The sequence below is a fragment of the Acromyrmex echinatior genome, chromosome 14 (assembly GCF_024713525.1).
Source record: "Acromyrmex echinatior isolate Ae372 chromosome 14, ASM2471352v2, whole genome shotgun sequence".
Taxonomy (NCBI): domain Eukaryota; kingdom Metazoa; phylum Arthropoda; class Insecta; order Hymenoptera; family Formicidae; genus Acromyrmex; species Acromyrmex echinatior.
The window spans coordinates 10416073-10432976 of NC_141865.1; the positions used below are offsets into that span (position 1 = coordinate 10416073).

General features: G+C 34.5%; 1 protein-coding gene across 1 annotated transcript in view; it reads right to left on the reverse strand.

Annotated features, from left to right (window-relative positions):
* Positions 1–16904, reverse strand: part of LOC105146520 (uncharacterized) — a 110383-nt gene that overhangs the window by 57384 nt on the left and 36095 nt on the right. Inside the window, exon 2 of the mRNA XM_011056837.2 lies at positions 3341–3623. Coding sequence (XP_011055139.1) covers positions 3341–3623 — 283 coding nt within the window. The remainder of the gene's footprint in view (positions 1–3340; positions 3624–16904) is intronic.

Sequence of the window (16904 nt, forward strand, 5' to 3'; positions counted from 1 at the left end):
AAGTATATAGAAAAAGAGTATTGTTTTAACAAGAAGAAACTGGTTTAGATTGAGAGAAATGTTTCATATGTAATAAAAATTTCGTTAGAATAACACAATTTTTTTAATTAAATAAGAAATAAGAAAGTTTTTATAATTTACATACCAGCTAAATTATGACTATTCATACAAAACATCGCTCTTAGGGTATTACACGTATTTAGAGAGATCAAGAAATGTATAAGTTATGTGATTCGCTGGCTTGAATAACTTTCTCGTAACATTCGTTTTATGCGCGCACGAGAACTCCAGCTATAAGAGATGATTTCAGTGGAGATTTCGGAAGTGTACTTTTATGGAATTTCTCGCCCGCCTAATCTCAAGGGACGATCATGATATGCTAATTTCCAACATAGGCGTTACTTTCGCCATGAGATCACATCGGCGCGTTCAGAATGGAGGCACGGCCATAAGGAATTCTGAAGTATGTGCTCTCACTACGCATCCGTACATCTGATATTCAAACGCGTGTATTCGGAATATATTATGAAAGAAAGAGATTAAATTCAATCATCTACTATTCTTTAATTTTTCCGAGAAAATGTATCAACATACAATATCACACGGAACAATATAGTTGAATTAACAAGATATGTTTGGTTAAGCAAATTTTGATGAAAGTAAACAGAATGTCTAATTATTATAATTGAATATTTTGATTACACAACCAAAACATTTAGGTATGATATCAATTATAAGAGTTTAGTTAGTACGTATGTAGTAATAATATCCAAGTATCTAGTTGTTATAATCATAAGCTGAATTAATGTGGTTAACGTATATGATTAAATTAAAGGAGTTTTCTAGGAGGTGAACTAAACATAATTTCTGATTACCATAATTAAATAATCATAATTTAATAATATTTCAACCAAAATTTGCGTTGCTTTTACTAGAATTCATACAACGAAATGTACTTGGCTACCGCAACGAAAATATATGCAGCCTGTCTGGTTATTTCAAAATGTGTGGATCGTTTATATTTCACTAAGCGCAGTCTGGTTATTTAGATATATGTGTTTTAGATTAATTTAACCGATTTTTTTAGTGCATACACATTTATTATATTATTAATGCGAGGAAGAATGAAAGACTACAAAGCAAATCATTTATCAATTATTTATTCTTTTCTTCTATGGTCGGTTTGGTTAGTTTTATACAAATTTAAACTCTGACTCATCATGAAAGTATTTGATCAACCGTTGCCACGAAAGACAGTAGCATATCTAATGGGTATATATCATCTTGTAAATATGCAGGATTATGCGAGCCAACGGAAAGTGATGTCATCAATGTGATATATGACGCTAAGATTTCCACGAAAGCTTTACGCATTCTGCATTTATCTTATCACGCACATAATTATAATTTTCTTGTTAAAACTGTAAAATTTAATTTTTAACTCTCCGCCGACAACGTAGAACTTTGATCGTACAGTCAATTTTTTTATTGTTAATACTAGTAGATAAATTGAAGCTTGTAAAAATAATAAAATACAACCCGACTTCTGCGATAATAAAAACTCTTTAAAACTTTCACAAGTATGGAAGAATTTTTTTAGATTTTTATACGGTCTGGATATTAAAATTTAAACTAAACTTCAAAGATCCAGGTTGCTGGGTCGGAAGGTACAAAATTATACATTGTCGACGAAGGATTAAAAATGAAATGAAATTTTAAAAAGTGAAGTGAAATTTTTAGTGTGCATATTAAAATTTGGCAGATGTATCCGGACGGAAGACGAGAGAAGAGACGAAAGTCGTGCAGAGAGGACGAGGAATGTTTGTCGGATAAGAGGAGGTTGCTGTCGGGGTTGCTGTCGTTCGGTGAGTGATAATAAATTGATTTTAATCCACGGGGACTATATGAATCAAGACCCGGCAAACACGCACGTGCGCGCATTGATGCACGGGAGTACACGCTGCGGTTGCCGTAACCGCCACGAGCATTCAGTCGGGGTGCACAATCGTTGTTATTAATTTACATATTAATAGCCTGCAAACTCCATTACGCCTTTCTCGCAGAAACTCCATTCTCCACTACCGAGCGTTGCTCCCGCCGCGCGTTGAATATGAGAATTTTATTCGAACGGCGATCGCGAGGGAAGAGACGATCGCGCAATCGGATGTAATTAGCGGCAAAAAGCAGTGAAGGATAAATAGGGCCTTGGGAAGACTTTAACCTCGTGATATAATAGGTTTATGAGGCGTACGTAATGATAAAGAAACAGAATTAGGAGAAGGATTAACGAGGGAAATACAAGAAACATTACATGAGTATATATATTTATCTTATTTTTTCCAACGTAAATATCGCGTTTTATGGTGGCTGTTTTTACGATATATGTCTGTCATCCGCTTGTTAATAAGAGAAGCCGATTGAGAAGGAGAAGAGTCATCTTAACGGCTCTCTCTCTCTCTTTCTCTTGTCCTCTCGGATGTAGATGTGAATGGTGCTTGTGTTGCAATCGCATCGATAGAGAAGGTGCAATGCCTCCAGGCATAAATAAAGGCGTGCTCCTGGGAGTCGTATCGCAATCGTAATATAGCACGGGCAAATTTATATTGCGTGCTGCGACGGGTAATTATAAAAACCATCGTTACACCAACCGGACGGTCAAAGTGACGCGATATATTACGTTCCTATTACAACGTAACATTGCCGATCTTAAAATATGCTCTCTCCTTCGCGTCGAATCGCGGATATGCATATTGTTTGATCACGATCGTGTTATCAATCGGTTACCAATTGATTTATGCGCGCTGCTTCAGTTTCATAATTGCGGCAGATCGCTGTTACATGTGTAGGCAACTTGATTGCCGCGAACACGTCCGCGTATATCCCGTGTAACGTATTAGATAGATGGATAAGCGCGCTGCGGTTTTGCACAAACATTTGCGTATAATGCACGCACGCGCGATGAAAGGTACGTCGATAATTACCGTGGCATCTCCGACATACGTGAAATATTACTGTGTTATTAACGTTGATCGAACACCGCCACCAGGAAAGGACCACCGGCGTGGTTTCAATAACGATTAATAACTATTTCAGAACAGCGCGCATCCGGCGGGCTGTTAAAATTAATTGAGGTTAGCAGACGAAAATGTAGAACGGTATTACGTGCATTTGCATAAACCGATTACGGGGAATCGCAATCGCAATCGCGATCGCTTACAAACTACTCTTTTAATACGCTTCACCGCCCGCACATTTTTTTTTCCATCGATAAAGATGTCGTAGGAAGAGAAACGTCGTGACAGTCATTGAGATGCACTCGACATTCTGAATGCGTACTTACTCTTTCCGTTTTTGTTGTACTGCTGCATGTTGCTTCTGGTCTCTTTGACGCCCTCGCGAGTACCGAGTGATTGCCACTTGTGAACGCTGTGAGCAGACATTGGTGGATAATCGTTTCTCGCTTGGTACCCGTTATATTGAGCTCCAGTACCGCTGTCGTAGGCCTTTGGATCTCTGTATTCGTAATGCTGGCTGAGCGACGGCTTCGGCGTCGTCGTAGTTGTTGTGGTAGTCGAGGTGGTGAAGGTTTCATCCTCTTCGCCATTGTCGTCATCGGAGTAATCCTGCACATGTTAACAGTTCAACATGTAATAGTGATTTAGGGAACTAAGAACCAATTGTTTCATCTTCAGATAAACTGTATGGTAATTTTTTACTTATTGAATAAGCAAAAGAGTAAGAGAGTAAGAGCATAAGAAAATAAAGAGTAAGATAATGAGCTGAACTTTACCAAAGATGGAACAACCTAAATAGGATGAACTAGTTACAATATATGTATAATATATAAATATTCGTAACTGTAAATATAAGAAATAAATTATAGATGAACATAATAAAGATATGACACTTAAATTTAATCATGTTAATTAAAGGAATTCTCGTTAAGGTTTAGGTTTAGATTATTATAAAGAAAGATTTTGCTGAAGTTTAAAACTTTAAATAAATAAAAATCTAAAATAAAAATTTGAAAATAATTTTATTGGATTATTAATTATTATGTAGAACGCTCAAACTAGTTAGAATATCAAAATTTCTTGTAACATTATTCATCATATTTCAATTTTTTACTTAATTACTTTGACGATCTAACGAAATTATTTTTAGATCTGTATCTAGCTAAATTTTTAGATATTTTAGTTTTCACAATCTTTTCATAATTTCGTACTTGTTTCATTTTGCAGTGATTGAAGAAGAAAGCGAAGTACTACGAAATCGATATGCATATGATAAGAAAAAATAATATAAGGCAAAAGGGAGGCATCGACAATATAAAAATTCATCAGAGAGATAATTTTGCTTTTGCTCGTGGGTGGTCAATATGCCTTCGTGAATCTTCGGCAGATTTTTTTCTCGGAGATAAGTTTTATAGGTAAATTTGCATCTCTCCGCTTGCACCTTCTCATCTTGGTCGATCCGTGAACTCAAAGAGAACGAAAACCTACTTAATCGCCGTCTGCAACATCTGGAGTCTTTGATGTCGCGCCGTGTAGCAGAAACAATCCTCGCGAACGCGTGCCCTGAATCTAGGAAGTATTTTATTTAGCAGAGCTTTCGATTCCGTACGCGTCTTCCGTTTTATCGGTGGATCGCTCAAGCCATTCCAGAAATTTGGACGTGGACACGTCACGTTGTTGACGAAGTGAAATTGAAAAACTTAGAAAATGAAAATAGAATTCAATTTATTTAAGCTATATGAAATTTAAAAAAATTATGAGCAATATATTATTAAAAATAAAATATTAATTTTAATTTAAATATGGTAAAATTAATATTTTTTGTGTATAGAGTCCACTATACATTTTTAACTTAAAATTAACATTTTATTTTTAACAGTTTTTATTTGTAAAATACCTTTTCTTAATTTAATTATTTTAGATTTATTATTATTTTGTTTTTAAGAAAGAAATGTTTCATTCGTGTTTCTGATTGCTAAAAGTTTCAATTCCTATTATAATAAGAAACTATGCGAGATGAGAGTTTAACCCAAATGAATTAATCTGTCTCTTGAATGAATAGCGTGTATAAAGCAGCCTATTACTCGATAACTGATGAATTGAACGTTACGCAAACATTTATCGTGTTTATCACTTTCCAATCGCGATTGAGCCGTTTCTATCGATTGAGATGTCGACTTCTATAAAGGGATTTACTTCGCTGATGGAGAACACACACAGTTTCTGCGATTGTCGAAGACGCCTTGTACCGTACTTGAGTTACTGAACCTGCAACGGACAGTAAATTCAGGATTCTACAAACGCTTCTTTGTTCCTAGCAACCTTCACGGGTTGCTCAACATATGGCTCTTACAATGAAAGATCATCCATTTTAAAGTTTTTCTTAGAGATAAAAAATCCGCATAGTCACGCATTGTGACGATTGAACCCGAACTCAATACTTTGGATATCCAAATATATTTACACATGTTGCACAATACATTCATATATGTATATTGTGAAAAATGGATCAATAAATAAAAAAAAGAAGAAAAAGAAGAAAGATACATTTTAAGAAAAATAAAATAAAAATTAGATCCATATGTATCTGATGGAGTAGGATAGAGCAAAACCTATTTTTTATTTACTTCTCTCTCACTTAAAAATAAAGTTTGAAAATTGTGGTGTATCTACCATTGAAAATTAATGTGTAGAACAATATACATAAATAACGTTAACAATTTTATTATGACGTACTGCAATCGTATGTGATATTATTATTGACTAATTTTTATAAAATCTTTAAGCTGCCAAGAAAATTTGTTTAATTTTAAGAGAAATAAAAATAAGAATTAGATCTATATATATATATATATATATATATATATATATATATTTGTTTACAATCTTTTAGGCTGAGTTATTCCACCTTTCGATAAATTTCAGCTCACTGTCTTACTCTCTTACTGTCTTATGTTCTTTACTCTTTTGTCCCAAGGTAAATTGTCACATAGTTTATCCGAAGATAGAATAACCGGCCCTTAGTTAAAAAAAAGGTTTCAAAATTTTTATTGCATACCTATATCATTGGAAATATATTAAAGAAAATTAACATATAAAACGATATACATGAATATTTTTATTATGATGTACTATAATTGTATTTGGTATCGTTATTAATTAATTTGTAAAAAAATCCTAGGATGTCATAAACATTATTTGATTTAAAGAACAAAAATAAGAATTAGATTTATATGTAAAAATTAGATCCATATGTATATTTGATAAATAGAATAGAATATCAGAAGATATATATAAAAACTCATTTTTTATTTATATCTTTTTATTTAAAAAAAGTTTTGAAATTGGTCCATGTACTGTTGAAAATTAATATGCAAAATGACGTATATAAAATGAACTTTATTATAATGTATTACAATCACATATCGTTATTGATTAATTTCTAAAAAAAAACTTCAGAATGTTATGAAGATTTATCACTACATATTCCAGTTGAATGTCTTTGTTAACTTAAAAGTGGAATATGAAATTATATTAAAGAAAAAATTTATTCTACTTGGTTATTCAATCGTATAGCCGGGCGGTTTATTTCAACTTGGGTTTTATGAGACATCAGAATAGAAACTGCGTGGGGACTCGAAGATTTACCATAAAAGATCTGCCAGACGCTTTGATCTCGGCTCGCAGAAAGCGGATTAGACCGTCGATAAATATATCAGGTTTATCCCGATGTGTGTGCCACGCTATCGTTAACGATCCCGAAGGAATCAGGGTCAGCGAAAGGTCAGACAGTTTCTTAGTTTAAAAATGAGCTCGCGGTTCCTCTGAATCTCACCTTTAGATATAACTCTGGTGCCATCTGCGAAAATCGAGTCTTTAATTTATAAATCTCTCGACAAATTATTTATTGTTTGTAGATTTTTCTCTGTAGATTTTTGTTTTTAAATAGTATTTTAGTCTTATCTGAAAATCCTATAACAGAACACGGACACGAGCGATTTTCTCTTTAGAGAGAAAGATTTTATATATATATATATATATAGTCTTCCTAGATACATATTATTTAATTTCTCATCATACTGTCTTACTTTATAACCTTAATTAAGATTACAGAGTGAGATAAAATATATATTCTTCTCTTTGTACCTTTTTTTTCATAGAATTTTGACAAAATCACTCGTATCTCTGTTGTAGAATCCCTAGTCTTATCTATGTCTCGATATATTTATTTATTTAATAGTTACTTAGTTAATACAAATTTTATGCATCTGAAATTATCTGCGATTACTCATTACGACCATTACTCTGCATGAAGTGCTTGGATCGTATTCACGTCGTGATAAAGATAATCTTGGGCAGGATATTAGAGGGATACTTGTTACACATATAGAATATGCACGATCGCTCTCGATAATTTTCGAAATTGAGTGTCCGGACTTAACGAGCGACAGGTCAAAGATCGCCGGCATCTCTGATCGTCGCCGAGAATTCGTCTGTCCGCGTCCGCGAGTAACTAGATTGCGAAAATTCCGCGATAAAAGCCTCCGAGGTCATCGACATCGTTGTTTATTCTATTTGCAAGCGTATTCTATATTCAAGGATTTCGTTGGTAACACGCTCGTGAACCGATAACCGATGGCTCGGCTATTGTAAACTAGACCACTTTTGCGATAGCATAGGGAAATTTTTCTCATTTTACCACGCCGGCGAGTAATCGCTCTACTTACGCGACGAATAATTGAATTTTACATACATATCTGTCCCATATATTGTGTCATTTCTGCGAATTACTTGATAACGCATAAAGACGTAACCTTTTCAGAATCGAGTATTTACTAACATTTTGTTCTTCAGCGCCATATTAAATGATCTCACGATTTTTGTTTATTTTGTAATACCATTACGTTGTATGTACTTATACATATAGTGTGTTTGCATATAATGCGTTACAAGTAAAACATTATTCTTTCCAAGATAAAATTCTTTTACGTCGCAGAGCTACGTCTATGTCTGAACACTCGTTACATTATCGTGCGTTGTCGCTCTTATTGCAATAAAAATACGATGAGATTCGACGCTGTTTACGCGGATGGAATGATATTCCGGATTGAAAAGTTCGTCGAAAAGATTGAATGAGTCTTCAACACATGCGTTATTTGGAGGTCGTTACACTAACGATGTTTTCAACATCCTATGTAACTTTACGAGGCTATTGCGCGATTGAATATGTATATAAGCTGGTATGCAATATGGATTTTCACTCGGTCGTATTTTATATTCCGGTTTATGTGCGCATAGAAGAGAAAAATACAGTGGCATAAATCATTGGAAATTTATTGGAATTTAAATGAAACTTCTATCAGCACGCCATTCCTTTTATGTTTTTGCATAGACGATATTGCAAGATGGAGAGATATCTGTCAAAAGTGTCTGTAACGTAAAAAAAAAAAAATGTCAAATTGAGCTTTAATTAGAAACAACTAAATGTGTCAAGAGGAATTTAGATGTAACTCGTTTTACGTTTGTACCACGAAGTACTCCCACGCAACTCGCGTTTTGCTTTTACCGCACTGCCCATTACATTATTACGTGTTAATTATTTCAATGTTGTGCACACGACGATGGCGATCAGGTAGCACGAAGTGCCTGCTACAATATTTATGTGGCCGCGGACTGGAGAACGAGTTTACCGAATCGGAGTAAACGCTGGCAATAAAAAAAAATCGATCAAAGAGCGCTAGTAATTTCCAACTAGTCCGTACGACGAATGCAGTTACAAATTAGATCGCGTAAGGAATGACTGGAAGTGTAAAAGCCGAGGTTACCAGCGAGGAAGGGACGAGAAGGCGGTTCGCCCATGAAAAATGCAGCTCACGGCAACGCGTCGGGCATTTAAGAAATATTAGTGCAAATTCGGGGCACCTCCTGTTATTAAATATTGGGCTCGCTCCATCGTATGCAGCTTCATGAGACCACCCAAAATTTATATGGTACCTACACTGAGAGAAAAGTATTTATTATTTGTGACAATAATTGTATGGTCAAATAACTATGGTTAGGAACTCCATTTTTATGATTATTACTGCTATGTAACGATAATCATATAAATTATATTATAAATTATGATAATTTCAAATATTAAAATAGTAAAATATCAAAATGTATAAATAGTAAAAATAAAATAGACATTATTAATTAGTAAATGCAATAAATAATTATTATAATTAATGTAATGATTTTAATTAACTTACTATTTATGTGGTAGTAATAGCTAAAAAATGTGTTTAAAAAATTAGAGATTTTCAAGCAGATGATTTATTAATAACAACATACATTTGCATGGTTAAAACAACTACAAATATATATAGTTGTTCCAAAAATGATTATAAATTATAGTTAAATTATGGTAAGTGCATTTTTTTTCTCTCGATGTAATGCAACAGAACGAGTGCATTTCCCATTGCAAGAATTTCCTTTATGGAAATGTAGTTCAGAGAGGATTGCTTCGTTTCATATGTCGAGTTTGCATAACTTGTGCTTCGCTATTCAGTTTAAATCGATTTGCATTATGATTTCTACGGATTTCTGCGAGGACTTGCAAAGGTTATAGTACTTGCAAAGGTTATAGTTAGGAATACATATATTCATGCGAACATATTTGTATAAAAATATAATAGTACATTATATTTTTATAACAATATAAAATTTTTATATTTTGTAATATATATATATATAATATATATATATAATATTTTTTATGACATTACGGTATTTTTTCATCATAAATTCTATAAAATAGTCGTAACCACACGCGTGATTTCTTAATGAAGCAGTTATTATGATAATACAACTTTATAAAAAATAAATATTACTCGTATAATACAGTCGCTTGACCCAGTTTTTTAGAATCTTGCGGTTTACGATAATGACGGCAATGTTTCGTAGCCTTCGACCCAATGGAAGAAGTTTCGAATGTTCGTATTTCTTTTTCTTTCTGTACTTCTCTTCAAGGGTGTAACGTGCCTGGGGCGTGTATCCGATTGAATTAATATTCGTGCATCAGATAGAACGCGTCGGAAGACAATGGAGCAAGACCCAAGGCAAATCGATCACGTTTCAGATAACTGATCTCTGTGCTAAATAAATAAATTAATAAAACACGTTGATACGGCCACCCATCGAGCTAAAAGCAGTTACATAGATATATTGAGTACGATTTTAAAACCAAGAGATATTTTCTTCCATTCGTGTTGATAAAGCGTCCAATTTCGTCATTTATTAGAGTCATAACTCAGAGCGACGAGACAATGATCCTTAGCTGTGACAGATTATATTTGTTTATCGATTTATATAATATGAAATTTAATAATATGAATATTTATGTAATATGAAATTTATATAATATGAAATAATGATGTCAATTTTAAAATAGTTTAAAATTTTTAACAAATATAACTTGTGCTTTTTTTATATCTGTTTTTTTGTCTATATCAGTAACTAAGACGTTAGAGCTTTCACGAGAGATATGAAAATTTTGATATTTTAATCTGAATCTATAAACTGTTATAAGATTAATTATCCTTGCTGTTTCTATGTGACTATTCTTGAACGTGGTATGATATCCGACACGATGAAAATGCAGAATAAACTGCGGTAAGGGGAGGGAATGATAGGTTGATGTTGTGTGTTTGCCATACAAAATGCAGCCACGTTTCAAGAAAGGAATCGAGTCGCTGCCAGGCTGTCTACTACCATGAGTTGGTGGCATTAGACGTGGAAGGCCATAGACGAATCATGATTCCCATCGCAATGGGTTAACGCTATTTCCGAGAACGACTATATACCCACCCGGTTCAATTGACTTGAATGCCGATTACTTGAAATAGTGGGAGCGCTGATTTATCGTATCTATTTTATTTATAGAATCATATTGCCAAAGATAATATTAAATACTATCTTTGACTATGTAATACTGTTTAAATTAGTTTTACATTGAAGTAATATAATATGTGTTAATAGATTTCTCGAGTTCGTTAAGATCGTAAATATCTCTGATAACAGGTTAGTTGAATAGATTTGTTACTTAATAAAACATAGTTACGTTAAAAATAAAATGAATAATGTGACATGCCTTACGATATATATATATATATATATATATATATATATATATATATATATATATATATAGTATCTAATATTATAAGTAGTTACTTTTATAACCCACATGATTATGGTTTTACATACTTATTTCTGCATATTCGATAAAAAGAGAAATGAAAAAACAAACGAAATCAATAATATCTGCAATTAATGTTTTACCTTTCACGTATGACATATTAATTGCCTATATATTTATTGCTATCGGGTTATAGAAGTCATATTGGTTAAAAATCTGTTCAAGCAATAATTTCTTGGCCTTTTCGAATCGAGCGATTTATTAGCATTCTGACCGCTTTCTCTATCAAATACGATATTTACGCCGTTTACATTGAAATGCAGCTTTATTTGTATTAGATATTGAATTCAATTTGATGGTATTTGATTGACGATCAAAGTCAAATTCTAGTTTGGCCGTAACATCATCAATATTGCCTCACCATGGAGACTTTAAAGGTATTTTTATCGAGATACCAAAAATAAAGTTCTTTCTATCCCAGAAATTGGCAACGATCCAAAGGAGATTCTCAAGATGAAAGTACTCGAAAGAGTGCCTGTCCGTCTCGTAAGAGACGTCGACGTGTTTCGCGGTCGAAACATTGTAAAATGAAGTTTCTGGCTGAAGCGTTTTATAAATAACGTCGCCATCATATCTATGTCGTGAAGCTTACACTGAAAATTTCTCATATATAAATTGATCCTTTCGCGATAACATCGTTATGCAATATATTTTGATATTGCATGAGTTAATTTTCAAAACTTAGATTTCAATTGCGAATGATAATTTATTATCGTTATACGTTGTAACTTTACTAAAAATGTCAGCTTTACTGATAAAGCGCAGTATGTCAATAACGGCGCTTGAAATAAACTCCAGGCTGAAATCGTCTAAGTATCGATGGTGGCAGAAGATAATTGGTCGATACTATAGCTTGACTTCTTTGACCATTGACTCTGTCGAAGCATCCATTATTCGTCTGACCGTCGTCGCATGTGTTAAAAACATAAATCTAGGAGCTCGTTATCTACTTGAGCTCCAATTCGCATGACATGTGTAGACCCGATCATTTGAAAACAGTCTAACTCTGCACGCATCCTGAGAATAGAAATTAGGGCCTGATGAGAACGACGTAATTATGAAAGAATTTCCCTTCGCTGACGTATTAATACCACGTCCGTGTGTTTCTTCTCAAATTAGTTGTCTAACAGCCTGTTTCTATCAATGTAGTTTAATTTTAATCTCGGTTTTCAACTAACTCTTCATCTTTTTTCTAATTTTAAAAATTAGAAAAAGATGAAGAGTTGAATCGAGATTAATCTTCCGCCTGTATCGTGGATTTTTTTAAGGAACAGTCAAAATTTCAATAGTCAAAGTTTCTTCTGTATAAAAAACCAATATAATGATATCTGACTTCTAAAACGTTTAAGATACAAAGTAGAGATATAAAACAATAAACAAACTTTTTTTTCTGGCGTAAAAAAAGATGACGTTAGTGAAAAATAGCGATGCAGACGAAGAGTTAAAGTTAATCTATTAGGTGTTGGAATTAATTCGTAGCGTTTTTTAATGAAAGAATGTTATTTATTTCACATGAGCATTAAAAAATACATTAATGAAAGTACTTCCCATCACTTGTAAAACGCTACGAATTAATTCCAACACCTAATACATTGGCAGAAACAAGCATAAGCGATACAAATCTATCTTATCCGAGAGATTCGTCAGATTTATAACAAGCTTCCTGTTAAAATCGCGCGATAACGTCATGAGTCACATTCCTGTTTACAATCCCATGACGTGATCTCGAAATTTGAACATGTGGCTTCTGTCTTTGAATCGTAACAATTTTGAATCATTTACGAGATTGTAAGTGACTCGCGTCTGGTGATTCGCATAACTCATAGAGCTAACAGAAAAAGCTAATGTTATTAAATACTTATATCAAACTTGACATTTTTGTTAGGAAAAAGACAAAGATATAGAGCATAGACTTGCGTCATCTGTATAGCTAAATACTATAAGTATCAAATGTGGTTAATAAAAATGAAAGAGAAAGCGTGAAAGTTTCTCCAATTTCCTTCTCTTTTCAAAATGTTGTGATTGATTGAATAAAAAGAGATAGAGAGATTGAATTGCACCTACTTGGCATTTTATCTCTCTTGTTTTTGTAAATTTTACAAACAAATGGAGCAGTTCATGTATGTCATTGAAAAAAAGCAACTCTTTGTCAATTTCAATTAATCTGATAGAAGGCCTATATTTAGTATAAAAATAAATATTAAATAAAATATTCAATAAAGGAGATTTCTTCAATATGAAGAACGAGAGTGCACATATTGGACAAAGTGAAAAAGGATAAACGACGAAACGTGATATCCCAAAGGCTGCGGTCGGATGCGCTTGTCACTCGGATCTCTTTTACGTTTCGAATAACATGTCACTGGATGCAAGCACATACGATGCTCGTCACATGCAGCTTCGGTTGACTATCAGAGAAAAGCGTGCTTCGTTACCGATTTTATGAGGCGTTTACTGATTATTTAGAGCCCCTTTGGATTTTTGAACAGTGGGGCGTTTTTTTATTGAGAAAATCCATAGACGCTCATCATTTGTGTGAGTTCGTAACATATATCTGCGATCGATTACAACAGTTCTTTCGTATATACAATACAAACATTTTAGAACCGCTGAATCAACACGACCAGATTCTTTCTGAGTTACTGCTCGCCTTTTCATGGGTGGTCCATGCCAGACAACAGAATAACTTACGAGTGAAACCGAGCTACTTTCGATGATTCATCCATTCAATAATTCTTGACGCCCGGTTGTCTTCAGTAACGTTTTAGTGGTTAATCGATTTACAACGAACAAAATGGTTTCAGTGTCAATAGAGTTAACAAGGATGTAACTCGAAAGCTACACGAATGGTGAGTGCATCGTAGATTCGGCGACTTGACCGGACTACAACTGAAGCGTTCGAAATTATTCAAAAGCTCGGCTGCAACTTTTAGAAACCTTTGAGAAACGACGGTCCCTCGAGCTATTCGAAACTCGTGCGACAGGTCTTAGGTCGTACACCCTGAGGAGACATTTCGTATGCGACGATGTCTCCGGTCGACATTCCCCGACCAGCGAAGTGCGCTCATAGATCTTCTGTCCGAAACTCTAAGCTTTTTTTTTTCTTTTATTTGAATGTTAATGGTCTCTTATTCACGTTCTTCTTACCGTACGGCAATTTGTAGTAATATGGATGTTCCACATTTTTAGCTTTGCACTTACGAAATGTATCGTATGTTCTTCATTCGTAGAGACCCTTGCATATTTAAAATAATACTTCAATAATACTTAATAACATCAAGCAAGCACTCAGCTAGTATCGAGGGAACAGAGTTCCGCGTTTTATCTGTGCCAGCGTTGGATTAACATGAATCAAGTGGCATGGCCTTTGACATCGCGCGTCCGTGCTAGTATCCAATGAGATCATCCAGAAGTTCCTTAACGCGAGTTGTTGGCCGCTAAATAGGGAGAAGGTGCAACGCTTGTGTATGACATCACCTCGTATTCACGCCTAAGAGAACTCAGCAACGTACAACGTTAGACACTCCTTAGAAAGTCTTTAGGGTAAATAAACGCCGTGAAATTTATTTATTCGCATTTACTCGACTACCGATGGAAACGATAAATCTCTCGTAAATCTATCCCTTGTTGCGAGCATCGTACCGATGTAGCCGAGGAGAGATTGCGAAAGATTAACAATCTAGTTAAGCGAATTTGAAAATAATATTTTTATCGTGGAACGTTTACATAAAGTCATTCATCAAATCATGAGGAAATCATTTATCATTTCTCTTAATCGGTTTATTTTTACTGCTGATCAAATGTGGTTTTTAAAGCTACTTTTAGTTGGCACAATCAGTTAGTGTATTATTAGATATTTTTAATGATTATTCGAATTATTCTTAAAGTTAACGAAATATTATTCGCTAAACATATAATCTGTGTTGAGCAGATACATAAGTTAGTATTAATATTATATTAGTCAGTATGTGCCTGTAAGTATATTAGTGATTATTCTTCTGCACGTGAATGTAATAAATTCCGTGTCGTATTAAGTAGGATAACAATTGAAATGATCCGGCAACTGCTTTATCAAACGGATTTAAATCGCTACCACCATAATAAGTGAACCATGCAATATATCGATGACTTGACATTACCTACTGACAAGCGATAACAATGGAGTGGTTTTTATTCGTTCGTGTAAATTTAATTAATCGCCCTTATTTGCGTTCGTGGGCATGCAAGTAGTTCATAGCCATTGTATAGATTTCTTTACAATGGAAGTAAGAAATCTGTACAATGCTTATTTCGAAAGCCGTAAGAGATTAGAAAAAGTCTTACGAAATCTATTTGTCTCGTGAGTCAAATAGATGGAAAAACAGGTTTGCTGAAATATCTAAAAACTTAAAAGATACAGAAAATAATTTTAAACCATCAAAATGTGGAACACTCAAACTGGCAACTAAAATATTAAAATATTAAAATTTTTTGCAGCGTTGCTCACTCGTGCTTGAGTTTCCTATCCCATAATTATTTGGATAGTTTAAATTATTTTCCGACCCGTTTCTATTTAAAATTTTAAATACTTTAGCAAAATCATTCTTTCCGTGTTGAATTCTCGTTTGCATATTACGAAAAAGAATCTCCGTTGAAATTATAGGGTGAATAAACTTATTCTCGCGAATCTGTCATTCATGAATATTTGTGGGTGTACGTAATGCTAGAACGGTGATGATACGGAACTGCATTCGGTCAGCTTTAGGCGTGGTTCATCCCACACACATGAGGGGGTATCAAACCACGTACACTAACGACTTGCCTTGGGCATAATCGTTTCATCTTCCAGGTAAAATCCACCCTCTCGGTAGATCCGTTACCTGCCACGCTAATTGGCTGATAATGGGTTCAACGGGGTAATCGATACTACTTGGAACGAGATGGGTCAGCTGTTATTAGTAACCTAACGGTTGTCTTCGCAGATATTGCATTACGTCGAGATAGTGCCGCGAGAAATTAATGGAAAGAATCACATGTGTTAAACGTGCCGTGCGTCAAAGGCTTTAATTTACGGCGGGTGTTTATTTCGCGTCGGAGAACAATGGGACAGGGTGGATTCTGATTTAATCGTTTTACTTCGGGCCTCAAAATATGCAGACTCGCTCTCGCGTGCAGAAGCCAGTCGTGCGTCCGAGAGAAGAAACAGAGAGAGAGAGAGAGAGAGAGAGAGAGAGAGAGAGAGAGAGAGAGAGAGAGAGACGAATGGACAACGGCCAGGCAGTGTTGCGATGGGATAAAAATAGTTGACCCGCATGAAAATGAGCGAGTGTCTTCATTTAACGCACGCTGTGCATGTCAGACGGCGTCGCGACGGTAATCAGATCTGTTGTTACATTCGCGCACGCCTTGCAGTTGATGGCGCGGGTGTCCACATTATTCTACGGAATGAATATTAACATTGGACTCGGTCGTGTCGGATAGAGTCGCCTTGCATCACGAGCGGATTTTTTTAGTTAGGAGCGGGCGAATTATGCAAGCTTACATGCGACTCTCGATTTGCAAGATGCGAGGGATAATCTTGAGGACATTCCAAATTCAATTATGTAATAAGTACCTTTATATATACGTATATACAAATCACACGCGGTGTGTGATAAAATTAATGTCTACTT